The sequence below is a fragment of the Prinia subflava genome, chromosome 19 (genome assembly GCF_021018805.1).
Source record: "Prinia subflava isolate CZ2003 ecotype Zambia chromosome 19, Cam_Psub_1.2, whole genome shotgun sequence".
In the NCBI taxonomy this organism is placed as follows: domain Eukaryota; kingdom Metazoa; phylum Chordata; class Aves; order Passeriformes; family Cisticolidae; genus Prinia; species Prinia subflava.
The window spans coordinates 3,302,747-3,317,001 of record NC_086265.1 but is presented as its reverse complement, the minus strand read 5'-3'; the positions used below and the strand labels follow the sequence as shown (position 1 = coordinate 3,317,001).

Below are 14,255 nucleotides of genomic sequence, written 5' to 3'. Positions count from 1 at the left end.
AAGGTGCGTATTTAAGGTCACAAACTGTCAGCAGCCCCTGGCAACCTTCCCCCGCACACGGTAACAAAGGACTTACCGGGAATTTCACAGACCGAGGGTGCCACGGTGGGATACGGCGGCCGTGACCTGCCCGGAGCCACAAAGGAGCCGCGGCCCCGCCGCCGCATCCATGCCCGGTCCGAGCAGCACGGCCCGGTACCGCCCGCCTTCCCGGCGCTCAGGGCTGGCCGAGCCCCCGCACCGGCCCCGCACACCGGCCCTGGATAACAATGGGAGGGCGGCGGGGCTCCGGGCAGCCCCGCTCCGCCATCCCCGCATCCATCACCGCAGCCGCGCGGCTCTGCCCGCCCCGAGCGCGCCGGGGGACGCGCGGACCGAGCCGCCTCCGCCGCGGGCGGCGCCGGGGACACTCGGCAGCCCGCGGGCACCTGCGGCTCCGCTCGGCGGGCGGGGACCGCCAGAAACTTGGCGGGGCGGCGCGGGGGGCCGCGCTCCCCGCAACTTCATCCCGCGCAACTTCCCTCCCTCCTCTTCCTCCCTCCCTCCCTCCCGCCGGGGCGGAGCGGCGGCCGCCCCCCGGCCCTGCTGTCACCTCGGGGGCGGCGGGGCGGGGGCCGGGGCTCCATCGCGGCTCCATCGCCGCTAGCGCTGCTCCATGCTCTGCTCCAGGCTCCCGGGCGGGCGGCGCCGAACAAAGAGCGGCGGCGGCGGCGGGGATCAATTTCTGATACCTATCGATGGGGAAGGGCGGGCGGAGGGAGGGGGGCGGGCGCGGGGGGAGAGGGAGGGAGGGAGGGACGGGGAGAAGCGGAGGGGGGGGAGTGATCCGGGCGGCCGCCCCCATCCCTCCCTCCCTCCCTCCCTCCCGCCGCCAGCCCCGCGCCCGCCGCCGCCACCGACCTGGAGCCGGCGGGCATCAAACCGTGTCCGGTATCGACACATCGATCCCACGGCGGCGGCCATCTTGGGGGAGCCCGGTGGCGCGGAGGGGCGCGGAGGGGCGCGGAGGGGCGCGGAGGGAGCGGGGGCCTCCCGCCTGCCCGCCCGCCTCCCCCGGGGGCGGCCCCGCCGCGCCCCGCCCGCGCCCCGCGGGGAGGAGGGATGGGGGCACCCCCCTGGACCAGCCCTGTCCCCCCCGGGGCTGCCCCCGAGCATCGCCCCCCGCGGCCCCCGGACAGCCCTTCCCCGGTCTGAGTGCCGGGAAGGGGGTGCGGAATCCCCGGGGGATGGATTTCTCCCGGCCGAAGGAAGGTTTTTAGCTGGGAAAAATCGCCAGCCGGAAGCCGCCGGTTAAACTTTTCCAGGCTTGTTTGGTTTTTTTTCCGCCTGATCTGACCCTTCCAGCACCTTTGACCTGCCGGGAACGGCTACAGCAAACGCGCTCCCAGCGCTCCACAGCCAGGAACACCCCAAATTCACAAATACCCCGAATTCGGGCTGATTCGGGGCTGTATTTTTAAATTTCTCCATGGCTCTGAAGAGTCCAACCAACTTCAGCAGAGGAGCGGAGCCACCCAGCAGCGTCTGGGCACTGACAACATCTGTCCCAGAAATTCCCTCTCTGCTTCCCCCCCAAAAGAAAAGGAACTTTACATTTTCTACACCACATAGCCTGCTGTACTGGCCACAGCAGCATCCGAGGGGCTTGGAGAATTAATTCCCAATCTCCCGGGGAAGTGGCGCCTCCCAGCAGAGCCGTGCCCTGTTTGTGCTGGAGGGACCCCAGCCCCACTGGCCACGGCTCAATTTTGAGCAGAGAAGGACAGAGCTGCCTCTCGGGCGCAATTTGCGGGCGGGGATTTGCAGACCAAGCAAGAGCAGAGGTTTAATATCCTTGCCAAGGAGCAGGGAACACCCTGGGCTGTGGTGCAGGCACAGCTCTGCTCCTGGAGGAGCCCGGGCGCTCCTGCCAGGCTGTGACAGCCCCACACCCCAAAACGGGCAAGCACTGCCCAGCACCATCCCAGGGAGGGAGTCCCAAAGTGTTCCCGGGGGGGTCACAAGCTGCTTTGCCTCCAAAACTGCCGACAATGAGGGCAGGATGGTCATGGTTGTCCTGGTCCCTTTGTCTTACCTGTCCCCTTTGGGTCCCTGTGCTCGGAAGGGCTGGAGGGAGATGGGCACCAGCAAAGCCTGAAGTGCTCCTGCAGTGGTCACTTGTAGCCCTTCACTGCTGCTGAAACTCCTTGCTGCATGTTAGAAATGAGATGCTTGACACGGCCAATAGATCAAGCAGCAATCCAATTTAATAATTGATTAATTAGCATGGCAAGGTATGAGCAAAGGCAGTGCTGGGTGCAGTGGTGGGGTTCTCCAGGTTCTCCCCAATTGCTGGACTTGTTGGTACTTTATTCCCTATATTCATACATATTCATAAGCTTTTCTCAGCAGTTTGTATTTCCAATTTTTAACGTCACTATTCAATACCTAATAATCGTAGATCTATGATGGCGATGTTTGGTTCCTGTTGGATTTCTGTACTCTATTGTGATCTATTTCAGGTTTCGATATTCCAGGATGCACATCCAGGATATGCATCCCAGGTGGTGGGGTCCAGCTTCCAGATGTGGGGTCCAGTTTCTGTTTTCCAGGTCTATCAATCTTTCGATAATGATGTCCAGTTTCCCTTTTCAAGAACCATAAATCAGCGAGCTGAAATCCTTCTTCCGTATCCAGGATGTTTTCACCATTCTGAGAAAGCCTAAGATCATTCTTACTTCCTTCTTTTGTCTAAAGCCTTTTTACATTCTAAAACCACGGTTTAAAATTCTTTAATACAAAGCAAACTTCTAAAGATACAATTCAAAGACTCTCATTGCAGAATATCTTGAGGTTTGTAATAGGTAATTGCAAGCAAAAGGTTTGTTCAAAAACCTCCTCCCATGCTTTCCTCGGTTGTTTATCAGAACTCATCTTTATAACTGTCCCATGGCCGTGTTCCACAATTACAATTACACAGATTCCCTTTATTCACCTGACACAAAACACAACTTTGTATTTCACAACAGGGACAGGGCTGCTCCTGGGAGAGGAATATTGTCCAAAAGGGTGAGGCAGACACCCAAAGTGACCTTGGCCCCACACTGTAGCACAAACAGCCAGGAAATGATCTTGTTCTTCTCATCTCTTCCACTCACAGAAACTCAGAGCCGCTCACAATCCCACAGTTGCAAAACGCCTCAGGCAGAAGAATAAGTGAACAGAAAATCAAAGTTCAAAGAAAGATTTGCAGGAGCCGAGGCAGTGAGAGCCTGGATGCTCCTGTGAGCTCTGCACCACCATCTTCCTCACCTTCAGAGCTGCCTGGGAAAGAGGCAAATCCTTCTTATGGTCCTGCAACAAATGCATTGCCTGGAACCAGGGAACCCCAGATGAAAATGCTGAGCTGAAATCCCAGCCCTGGTGGCATCAGGAGCAAATTCCACGGATGCTCTGAGACCCAAACCGTGCCCACCCCGGTGCTGCTCCTGCTTGGGGGCACACAGGTCAAAGCCTCCGACTTTGCTCTGGCAACCCAAGTGCTATAAATAGATCCCCTTCTCCCCCAAATCATAAAAATCAGGGAGTGGAAACCTCTGGGAGTCACTGAGATTTGTAATGAGATTGGGGCTGCTGGTGGTGCCAGGAAGCTCCTTCACCTCTGGCTTAATGAGGCTGTAATTAGCTGGGGGTGGGAGCAGAGGCTGTACAAGGGGAGATCCCATGTGGGAATTCATTTCCACACCTCCATCAGGGCCAAGGGGAGATTTGCTCATGGATGGGTCAGTAAACCCGGGTGGGATGAGTGGTCTGTGCTGAGGGGAGAGCTGGTTCCTCTCCATGCCAGCAGCAGGGATTGCTCAGTGTGTTCATGACCAAGGTGCTCCAGGGATCTGCTGGACACCACCAGGACGGTCCCAGGCAGGGACCCTCTCCCTGGGCCCACAGAGCTGATCTCACCCCCATAAATCTGCTCTGCTGCCCAGGGAACACAGGAGCCTGCTCATAAATCAGGGCTAAAACTAACTTGGCATCTTGGGTGAGCAAATTAAATTGTGGGCTTTGGAGGAACGTTGCTGTTTGGCCAAATCATTAATAAATCAATGGGAGCCGTAAGGAAGAAGAGAGGGACCTGGAGGGGTGGAGAGCTGTGGGGTGGCACAAACCAGCCATGTCCCCTGTGTCCCCTTGGGTGCTGTCCCATGGCCATGGAGCACCCCAGGGAGAGCAGGGGGACCCCAGTGCTGTCACCCCCCCTCCAGGGAGGGCTCACCCACCCCGGGGAGCGCTGCGAGGCGCAGGTTAATAAATCAGTTTGTCTCCAGCCCCGTTTGCTTTGTGCGCCTGACAATAGCCCGTTGTAAATGGCAGCCCCTTGCCTGCTCTCCTGAAAGGCTTTTAATTAAAATATGGAAGGGGCTTTTCTGTGTACTTAAAAAAAAAAAAAAAAGAAGAAGGATTTCAACACACTCCCGTTCCAGGCGTTAATTTATTCCTGCCTGTTTGTGATCCACGTAACTCCTTTGTGCAGTGATGATCTGGCCCCATTAGGCAGCCAAGGGGCTGCTGATGGTGACCCAGTGCTGACTGGGATCTTGCTGGGTCACCTTGTCCCAGGGATGGGCAGAGGGACACCGGGAGCCTCACCAGGGGACAGCAGTGCGACCAGAGGAAGCAGGGATGTCAGGGGTGTGTGAGGCCCCGGGGCTGCCCAGGAGCTCAGGCTCAGCTGCACATCCCTCATGGGCAGGCTCTGCAGAGCTCTGTGCCCATGCCGTGAAGGGGAAGGCAGGGCAGCCCCTGTCAGATGTCCCCAGCAGGTCCTGGGGTCCCTGGAGCCCTGGCTGAGGTCCTGCTGCCCTCCCTGTGTTCCCACTGCTGGAGTTTTGTCTCCTCCAAGGGGAAAAGCCAGGGCCATCCCAGGGCTCTGTCTGGCCTCTGCCAGCTCAGGGATGCAGGATTCTCCACAGCAGTGAGGTCCCATCCCACCCAAACCATCCTCTGGTTCTATGACAGCACAGAAGCTCATTACCACACGTGGTGGAGCTTCATGGCCATGTCACCTCTCCCTGCAGCCCCTCTTCCCTCTGCTTCTTTCCCTACTGCTGCTCTCCCTGCCCTCTCCCTCCATCCCTTTTCCCCATCCTTTCCCCCCATCCTTTCTCCCCATCCCTTTCCCCATTCCTTTTTTCCCATCCCTTTTTTCCCATCCCTTTTCCCATCCCTTTTCCCATTCCCTTTCCCCATCCCTTTTCCCATTCCCTTTCCCCATCCCTTTTTTCCCATCCTTTCTCCCCATCCCTTTTCCCATTCCCTTTCCCCATCCCTTTTTTCCCCTCTATTTTCCCATCCCTTTTCCCATTCCCTTTCCCCATCCCTTTTTTCCCATCCCTTTTCCCATCCCTTTTCCCATTCCCTTTTTTCCCCATCCCTTTTTTCCCATTCCCTTTTCCCATTTTCCCCCATCCTTTTCCCCCATCCCTTTTTCCCCATCCCTTTTCCCATCCTTTTTTCCCCATCCCTTTTCCCATCCTTTTTTCCCCATCCCTTTTCCCATCCCTTTTCCCATCCCTTTTTTCCCATCCCTTTTTTTCCCATTCCCTTTTCCCATTTTTCCCTCATCCCTCCTCTCTCCCCCGCCCCCGCCGGGACCTCACAGCGCCCGCTACGACGTCGCCACCTGGCGGCCACCGCGGGAGCTGCAGCGCGTCCCGGCGGGCAGGGTCGGGGGCACGGGGGGGACACGGGGGGGACATAAAGGGACAAGGGGAGCACAGGAGTGCAGGGTGAGGCGCCTCAGGGCGTGACAACACCCCGCGGTGCCGGCGGGACATGGCAGAGCTGTGCCCGCCCTCAGCCCCCGCTGCCCCCCGGGTGCCCCGGGATGTGCGGGGAGAGTGCCCGATCTCCCCACCGGCCTTTCTGCCTCGGCTACTTACTGCACGCACATTTCCCCTACAATTAGCACATGCTCTTTAATTAATTTTCCTCTCTTATTGCTTCGCCCGAATTATCTCAGCCCCGGCGCCGCTGGTGTGCTGACGGCGGATATTTATGGCTTTTCCTGTCGATGCTGCGGCTCGGGAGGCCGGGACTGCCTCCTGTTCTCAGTGCAGGGCACAGCCCCGGGACAGGCCAGAGCTCAGGGATTGTCTGTCCTCGTCCCCACCCTCGGGCCAGCCAGCCCTGGCTCTGTTCGGCAGCTCTTCCCCAAATTCCTGAGCTGGGCAAATCCTCCCGGCCATAACCACGGTGCTACAACTTTCCAAGGGAAAACGGAGCTGATTCGGGCAAAGCTGCGGCATCAAGCCTGTGCAGAAAAAGCTGTCACACGTGGAAACCTTCTGCACACCAAGGGGAGAGGGGTAAAACCCTCTGAAGCTCCCGAGGATGCTGCCAGCAGAAAGGAGCTCTGGGGGAGTGTGGGGCAAGGGAAGGATGTCCCCAAAACCTCACGCTGTGGAGACTGAGGCTCAGGGATGTGACAGAGGGCACAGAAAGCAGCACAGGAGATGAATTTCAGCCACCAGCCAGCACCAGGGCACGTGGGTCACCCCAATTTGGGCATCAGGGATGGGGTGACCACCTCTGGCAGCTTCCAACTGCAGCACAGGAATCTATCTTTCTACCTTTAGTATGCTTCCCCCCTTTAAAATAATCATTACCAATAAACAAATATAACAGTCAGTGTACATAAGCATCAAATTAAGTAGCTACATGCATTTGTTATATTTGATATAGCCTTGTTAACTGGAAATTCCCAGGTTTGGAATATGTATTGATTCCAGCAAACATATATTACTTTACTGTAAGTACCCACAGCCATTGTAGTTAATATACAACAGTTTAATTTAAAATGCATTAGTTTAATAAAAATGCATAAAACAGAAGGGAATTGCATTAGCTTCAATAATAAAAAAAATTCAATTTCATAAATATTATCCAGTGTTAAAATGCATTGATTTCCTGGGAAAATGTATTGGTCAGAGGTAATTTACATTGGTTTGGATGGGAACGTCCCGGAGTGTGTATAAATATGTATTAGTTTAGTCAAATGTGTCTGATCACAGAAAGAAAAAAAAAAAAAAAAAAAGGAAAAGAAAGAATACTACACTGGCTGGAGCAAAGGATATTCATAAAAGGAGCAGCCACGGAGCCCCGTGAATGCTCGGGCTCAGCGGTACCGGGATGCTGCCGGGATCCCCAGGATGCTGCCGGGATCCCCAGGATGCTGCCGGGATCCCCGGGATGCTGCTGGGATCCCCGGGATGCTGCCGGGATCCCCAGGATGCTGCCGGGATCCCCGGGATGCTGCTGGGATCCCCGGGATGCTGCCGGGATCCCCGGGATGCTGCCGGGATCCCCAGACACGGCGCCGTTCCCGGGCAGAGCAGGCGCCCTGCACAGAGCGGGGGTTAATCAAGTCCTTTTGACTCCATATTTTATCGAGCTCATGAGGGGCCGGCCTATTAATTAGAAAGGCTTTTTTCATGTAAAACACAGGCTCTTTTGCAGATAAGAAGGGACGGCGCTTGGTTTTGCCATGGCACGGATCCGTGTGTTATTCCTTGACATCCATTCACAGGCTGCAGCCGCTTCCCTCAGCTCTTTTGTTCACTACAGGGCTCCAGAGGCAGGTTTGTGCATACAGATGCATTTAAAGCACTCAGGGTTTCCTGGGGGCCGACAAGCCCCCCAATATCCACGGGAGGAGAGGGATGTGATGTGCCTGGAGGCGCTTCCATCTGCAGGCCGGACTGGGATCCTCAGGGGAGAGCAGGGTCTGCCCCGTGCTGGATTTCAGGATTTCAGAGGATTTCAGCTGGCAGCAAGAAGTGAGCAGTGCAGCAGATGCAATAAACCACAGCAGAAGCCCTGGCAGCCATCTGCACCCCGTGCCCATCCCGGATTTCTGTGCCCCCCTCGGCACCGCCGACCCTTCAAAGCCCCCCAGCCACAACCCGGCAACACCGGGGAGACACCCAGGACTGGCTTCTCCCAGGCTGGGCAGGTAAAAATGGTTGTTCTTGAAATAATGGCATTGTGTGAGATCCCCACAGCCGCAGGGTTTCCTCCTGCACGGACACGGAGCCGGGGACGGGGACAGGCGGCGCCCGGGCGGCGCCGGTGGCTCCACGGCCGAGCAGCCCCGTGAAACCAGCACACATCACTTCCCTGATGCTTATGGATTTTTCCTTAATGCCACAAATTAAGGTAATTGGGCTCGGCTGGCCGATGAATCCAGCTGAACTTGGCAGGACGAGGGACCGTCCGTGCCGAGATTGATCCCCCTCATCCCCGGCTGGTCCTGGCCCCAGCTCCTGCCCTTTTGCTCGCACAGACCCCCACACACATCCTGAAATCCCTTCCCTGAGCTGCAGGGAATGGTCATTCCCGGATCGGGAGTTTCCTCCTCCTCAGGCACTTTTCCCTGCTGAAATCCTCCCCGTCATGCCATCCTCGCTGGCTCGGCCGTGGCAGCCGGGCGGCGAGTGCCGGGGATTAAACTCGATATTTGTGACCTCCGGGAAAACAAGGGCATTGTCTGGGCATAGCCCGGAGTTCCAGGGATCTGGTTTCACAATCCCTTTTGTTCCCAGCCCTGTCCCAGCCCTCCCCGCTCGCCCACCACCCTCCTCGGCATGCGGAGGGGACAACGCCGGGCAGCCCCCCGGGCACCGGGTCACGGCCAGACCTCGGGGGCTGATGGGCATCCTTGGGCTGGCAGCGCCATTCCCAGCCCTGCGTGCCCGTGAATCCTCTTCCAGGCTCATCCCGGGCAAGGCGAGAGGGAGGGAGGGGAGATAAAACGAACAGGCTGAAGGCAAAAGGGAACCACAGAGTAGCCCGGTGCAGGCAGCCACAAGTCCTGCTCCACAAGCGCAGCAGACACGGAAGAGGTTTTGTGGGATTGCTGCCTGCCTGCCTGCCCGTGTATCCCTTGGCTTTTGCTGCAGGAATGCTGAGCCGGAGAGTCCGGGCAGCGTGAGTGTCACCATCGCAGGATGTGTCCCCGGGACCGAGCCCGGAATTGAGAGAGTTAAACGTGTGTGTGTCCCACCGGGACCACGGCGAGCAAATGTTTGGCTCAGCTGGGTGACAGGTGCCTCGGCGGGGGTGACACTGAGCGAGGAGCTCTTCGTGCCTGCCCGGCTCTGTGGGAGCTCCGCATCCTCCTCCGGCCCCGGGACGGGGCTGCAGAGCTCCGGGACGGGGCTGCAGCGCTCTGGGATGTTCCCTGCAGCGCTCCGGGATGGGGCTGCAGCGCTCGGGATGGGGCTGCAGAGCTCCGGGACGGGGCTGCAGCGCTCGGGATGTTCCCTGCAGAGCTCCGGGACGGGGCTGCAGAGCTCCGGGATGGGGCTGCAGAGCTCTGGGATGTTCCCTGCAGCTCTCCGGGACGGGGCTGCAGCGGGACGTTCCCTGCTCGGCCACAGGCTGGGTGACCCGGCAGCGTGTCCTGCTCCTGCAGCAGCCCAAGGGAGGCGACCCGAGGGCAGGGGGGCTCCTCTGCTCCCGGCTTTGCCGTGCCAGCCCTGCGATGGAGCAGCGAGGCTCCCAAGGACACCTGGAAGCACCGAGGAAAAACATCCGTGTCCCAAAGCTTGGGGGATGCTAGCGGGGGGTTCCCTGGGGCCAACCCCTCCCTGAGTGTCCCAGAGGAGGGGACAAAGCCCGGCGCCAGCCCGAGTGACAAAAGCAGGTGGGATTGTTCCCGTGCTGTCCCGGGTCAGCATCCCCAGCGCGGGAGCCGGGGGCCACCCGGCACTGCGGTAACCTTGAAACCCTCCCGGGCTCACATGTCACCGTCAGCCGGTGACAACAAGCTGCTGTTCCAGATTAGAGAGAGAGGGACAGAGAAAGGCACAGACAACAGGGTTGGGGGCGGCCAAATTACCTATTACAGCCAAAAGTGGGCATGGGGCTATTTTTAACCCCGAGGGGGGTGTATTTATTGTTCAAGCCGGGGGGAGTGAGGGAGTGGCTCTGGGACACCCCTCACAGTGACACCGGCGGCCGAGCGAAGCCATGGTGAGTACTGAGAGCCCAAAGCTCCGCCGGGAAGAGGCAAAATCCATCCGATTTTTCACCAGAACAGTTTTAACAGGCAGGGAGCAAAGGAGGCAACAGGGAGTTGAGGGCCGAGGGTCTTGTCTGCCTTAGAAAGGGGGTGAGAAAATTGGGGAGCATCTGGCTGGATCAGCAGCATCTCAGAGGGAACAGAGAGGTGTCGCCCACGCTAACAGAGCTTTTGAATGAGGGCAGATGGTTTTAGGGTTATTTTTCTCTTTTCCCTTCCTTCACGCAGTGAGAGGAAGGGTCATTTTGTGCCCTTCCTCCTCCTGACAGACCCCCATGAGAGGAAACAGCTGCAGGAGCAGGCACTGGAATGAGGGGTAATGGGCTGGCTGGGACAGCGAGGGGCTCTCAGTCCTCTTTAAAACACACATTGACCCATTTCTGGTCGTTTCAAGCCTCAGTGCAGGAGGAGGCAGATTTTTAATTAAGCCACATTTTAATATCTGCACAGCAGGGTAAAGAAGCACTGCCTGACCACGACCCTCATGTGCAACCTCAGCAGAGCTCCCAAAGCCGGGGATATCCAATGGGGATATCCCACCCCAGTGCTGACCCTTTTGCCTGCCAGTAGGAGAAGTGATTTCACTCCTCATCTTTCCCTGGACCTATCTGGCTAAATTCACCAGGAGGTGAAATTTAAGCAGGAATCTTAATGCCCCTCAGTGTCCCAGAGCTGCAGGGAGAAACCATCAAGCCCCCAGGGAAGACAGCCCCAGCCCAGGGCTCCACAAAGGAGGACTAAGAATAGGGCACTTCCACGCTTTTGTTTCACCCCATAAAAAGCCAGAGAGCTCATGGTACGTATTTGGACTCCTGCAGGCACCCAAGAAAGCTAAGAAGAGGATTGAAGGTGCTAATTCCAATGTCTTCTCCATGTTCGAGCAGGCCCAGATCCAAGAGTTCAAAGAGGTACGTGGGTTTGGTGGGAAGGACCGAGGGTCCTTGGGGCGATGTGACCTTCAGCTCTTCCCTTGGTGCTCTCCAGTGACAGCTGGTTCACACCAGGAGGCAGCAGACCTGGTTTTGGGTCATTTTATTTTAAAAGTGAGAATACCAACTCAGTGACACCTTTAAATCCGGCATTGCCTCCAAGCTTCCGAGGAGCCCACAGAGGATCAGAGCACATCTCCCAGCCCAGCCCTTGCCAGGAGCTCTTATCCCCTGCACGGCAGGCACATCCCAGTGCAGATCCCAGTTCTGGGGTTAACTGGCCCCGGTTGGAGGAGCTGGTGGCTCAGGCTGGGGTCACACTGGGGTGAGAGGGCTTTGGCCAAGGAAAGGCAAGGAAATGGCCAATGTACCCCATTGGGGTTTGGGTTGCCTTCACCCCAGGGTGTGGGATTGGGCTGAGTGAGGCACCCGAGCCCACCCTGGGAGGGTTCAAAATGCCCTTCTCCCATCCAAGCTGAAGGGGGAAGGAGAAAGGTACTAAAGCCTTTACAAAGGCTGACAATTCTCCCTTTTCCTGTGCTCCCTGCCCTGCTCCTGTGCTTCCAGGCATTCACCATCATGGATCAGAACCGGGACGGCTTCATCGACAAGGCTGATCTCAGAGACACCTTTGCTGCCCTCGGTGAGCCCAGCTTTAGCAGCCTCCCCTCCCCAACAGCTTTGCCAGCACTGGAGCTGTTAATTGAGAAACAAGAGGGCATTTAACCAAGCCCCTGTCATTCGCCAGATCTCCCATTCTGCAAAAAAACCCTCCTGGTCCAAACCCAAGCCTGTCAGGCTGGGAGATCCCTCAGGGGTGACCCAGAGCAGCTCCCACAGCAGCGCTGGTTTATCCCGTTGGCACTGGAGCCAGCTCCTGGATTACACAGCCAAACACTCCCTGCCTTTTCCGTGCTTAGAAGCACCTGGCTGTGCCCATCCCACGGCATCCCGGGGCGTGTGGGCATTAAGGGGATTTAGGGGATCTGTGGGAGGCTGTGACACTGCGAGCTTGGCTCTGCCATCAGAGGTCAGCATGAATCAGCAGTGGAGCTCCAAGGACAACCCAGCCTCGGGAAAAAGGATGTAGGCGTTCAATCCCATTTGCTTTTGGTGCTGTGGGACAGGGAGAGTCCCAGTGCTGGTGGCCTTGACCCAAAACACCTTCCAGGGAGGGCTGAAAAAGGCTGATCCATGGGGTTGTGAGGGAAGGAAGAAGCACAGCTCAGTCCTTTGCATCCTTCTTTTCTGTGATCCCGGAGCCTGGAGCTGGAGATGATTCTCTCACCTCATTCCTGTTGCTTCCATTCCTTGTCAGTGGCTCCCCAGGGATGTGCAATTTCCCTCCAGTGGGGGAAAATCCTCCAGGAAAGGGCTCTGTGGTGTGTATTTTTAGCCCCCAACACGCAGAGCAGGACACGGATCCGTGACTGACCCATAGCTGCTCTCCCCAGGGCGCCTGAATGTGAAGAACGAGGAGATCGATGAGATGATAAAGGAGGCACCCGGCCCCATCAACTTCACCGTGTTCCTCACCATGTTTGGGGAGAAGCTCAAGGGTGAGAGCTGGGAGTGGTCACTGGTGGTCAGTGGCTTTCCTATGCCCCAAAACTCCTGCAGGTTTGCAATACCAACCATCCCCAGGCCCAGAGATCCACATTTTATCCCACGCCTCCCCAAAGCGTTGGGGAGTATGAGATGGTCTCCATGCCTCAGTTTCCCCAGCCATTTGCAACACCCAAATGGCTGCTGCTGTCCCACAGGAGGAGGGGACAGTTCTTGCAGCACCCCTGAGCCTGCTGACACCAGCTGGGCCAACAGTGGCCCCTCTGGCTACAGCCAGACCTTGACCCATCACCCCATCTGGCTGCAACCTGAATCACTCAACCCAAGGAATGCAGCCTCCTGCAGATCTCCAGGAGGCCGCAGGGCCCCGAGGGCTGTGCCTGGAGCTCTATAAATACGCTCACAGATTAGATAAACGCCGGATGCCGGAGCGGTGGCGACAGCGCCTGCTCTGTGCTCACACCACGGCTGCTCCTGCACATGCCAGCAGCTGCACTCAAGTCTCCAGCTGCAGGGTCAGCATTCCTGCAGGGACCCCCACTTTCCACTCTGCCCCCCATTTTCCCCCTGAGGCTAGGAAAAGCAGGAGGCTGCAGCTGGGTTCCTACTTTGCCAACTGCAGTGGTCATGGCTTTGTCACCCGCAGGTGCCGACCCGGAGGAGACAATCCTGAATGCATTCAAGGTGTTTGATCCAGAGGGGAAAGGCCTGAAATCTGCCTAGTGAGTGCAGGGAGACCTGGGGCAGGGAGTGATTGGGGTGTCCCCATAAGGGCCTCCCCAATGCTCACCACACTCTCTCGTTTGCAGCATCAAAGAAATGCTGATGACGCAGGGGGAGAGATTTTCCCAGGAAGAGGTATGATCTCCTTCCCACCCTCTGCCAGCCTCCCTCCATCCCAGCAGACCCCTTCCCTCCTCCCAGCCCTGGTCTCAAACCCCTCCCATGCCTTTCCTGCCTGGCTCTTCCCTGGCAGATCGATCAGATGTTCGCTGCCTTCCCTCCGGACATGTCTGGCAACCTGGATTACAAGAACCTGGTCCATGTCATCACTCATGGTGAAGAGAAGGACTAGCCCAGGCCCAGGGCTGGGGCTGGCACTGCAGGATCACCTCTCCCCAGGTCACACAGGGGTTCCCTTTCCTGTTTCCCCGGAGAAGCATGTGCCTGGGAATTTGGCACAGGAATGGCATTCACATTAAACGGCCTTTTGGCAAGAGGAAACCCAGCTGCTGGTGTGAGCAGTGCTTGGGCTTGTGTGATGTGTCTGTGCCCCGCGGGAGCTCTCAGATCCTTCCAGACCCTGCTGGCCCCTGCACCCCAGACCTACTGCACGTCATCCTCATGTGTCCTCGAGTCCCTCGAGTCCCTCTGCCTCCCACTCCCACTCCCAGCCCCAAACCAGCCTGTTCCACACTGCACCGTGCCAATCCCACCCGGTCCCGCAGCCCAGGGCCAGCACTGAGCTCAGATTTGCTGTAGGCAGCAGAGAGGTGTCAGCTTCTGCCAGCAGGGAACACCCCATGAGCACCTCATCCCCTCCATCCCACCTGCCAGGCCCTGCCCTCAGGATTGGGGCTGTGGTCCCCATGTTTGGCTCTGGGGTTTGTGTTTTGGGTTGTGTGACAAGGATGTCACCCTGTGGCAGAGCAGCTGATCCCACCCTGGCTGCAGGTGGTGTCAGCAGTGGGTGAAGCCAT

At 57.7% G+C, this 14,255-nt stretch overlaps 2 protein-coding genes across 15 annotated transcripts in view; one reads left to right on the top strand and one right to left on the bottom strand.

Moving 5' to 3' along the window:
• Window positions 1-1,037, bottom strand: part of CUX2 (cut like homeobox 2) — a 65,493-nt gene extending 64,456 nt beyond the window's left edge. For 7 of the 14 annotated variants that reach the window (XM_063415738.1, XM_063415746.1, XM_063415747.1 and 4 more), the window contains exon 1: window positions 77-544. Coding sequence is in view for 5 of the 14 variants with exons in the window: in XM_063415743.1 (XP_063271813.1) it covers window positions 901-963 (63 nt within the window). In the remaining 9 variants the exon portion in view is untranslated. Of the gene's footprint in view, window positions 1-76; window positions 545-592; window positions 691-900 lie in introns of those variants that run through there. The other 7 variants (XM_063415743.1, XM_063415751.1, XM_063415748.1 and 4 more) reach the window with 4 other exon arrangements.
• Window positions 1,038-10,883: 9,846 nt separating this feature from the next.
• Window positions 10,884-13,857, top strand: MYL2 (myosin light chain 2). The gene is made up of 6 exons (XM_063415992.1): window positions 10,884-10,968; window positions 11,557-11,632; window positions 12,444-12,548; window positions 13,202-13,277; window positions 13,365-13,413; window positions 13,532-13,857. The coding sequence occupies exons 1-6, from the start codon at window positions 10,933-10,935 to the stop codon at window positions 13,628-13,630; spliced, it is 441 nt and encodes a 146-aa protein (XP_063272062.1). The 5' UTR covers window positions 10,884-10,932; the 3' UTR covers window positions 13,631-13,857.
• The last annotated feature ends 398 nt before the right edge of the window (window positions 13,858-14,255 follow it).

Coding starts and splice junctions, on each gene's coding strand:
- MYL2 (XM_063415992.1), top strand. CDS start 10,933: ATGTTCGAGCAGGCCCAGATCCAAGAGTTCAAAGAG. Junction 10,969..11,556: donor AGATCCAAGAGTTCAAAGAG/GTACGTGGGTTT, acceptor CTGTGCTTCCAG/GCATTCACCATCATGGATCA. Junction 11,633..12,443: donor AGACACCTTTGCTGCCCTCG/GTGAGCCCAGCT, acceptor TGCTCTCCCCAG/GGCGCCTGAATGTGAAGAAC.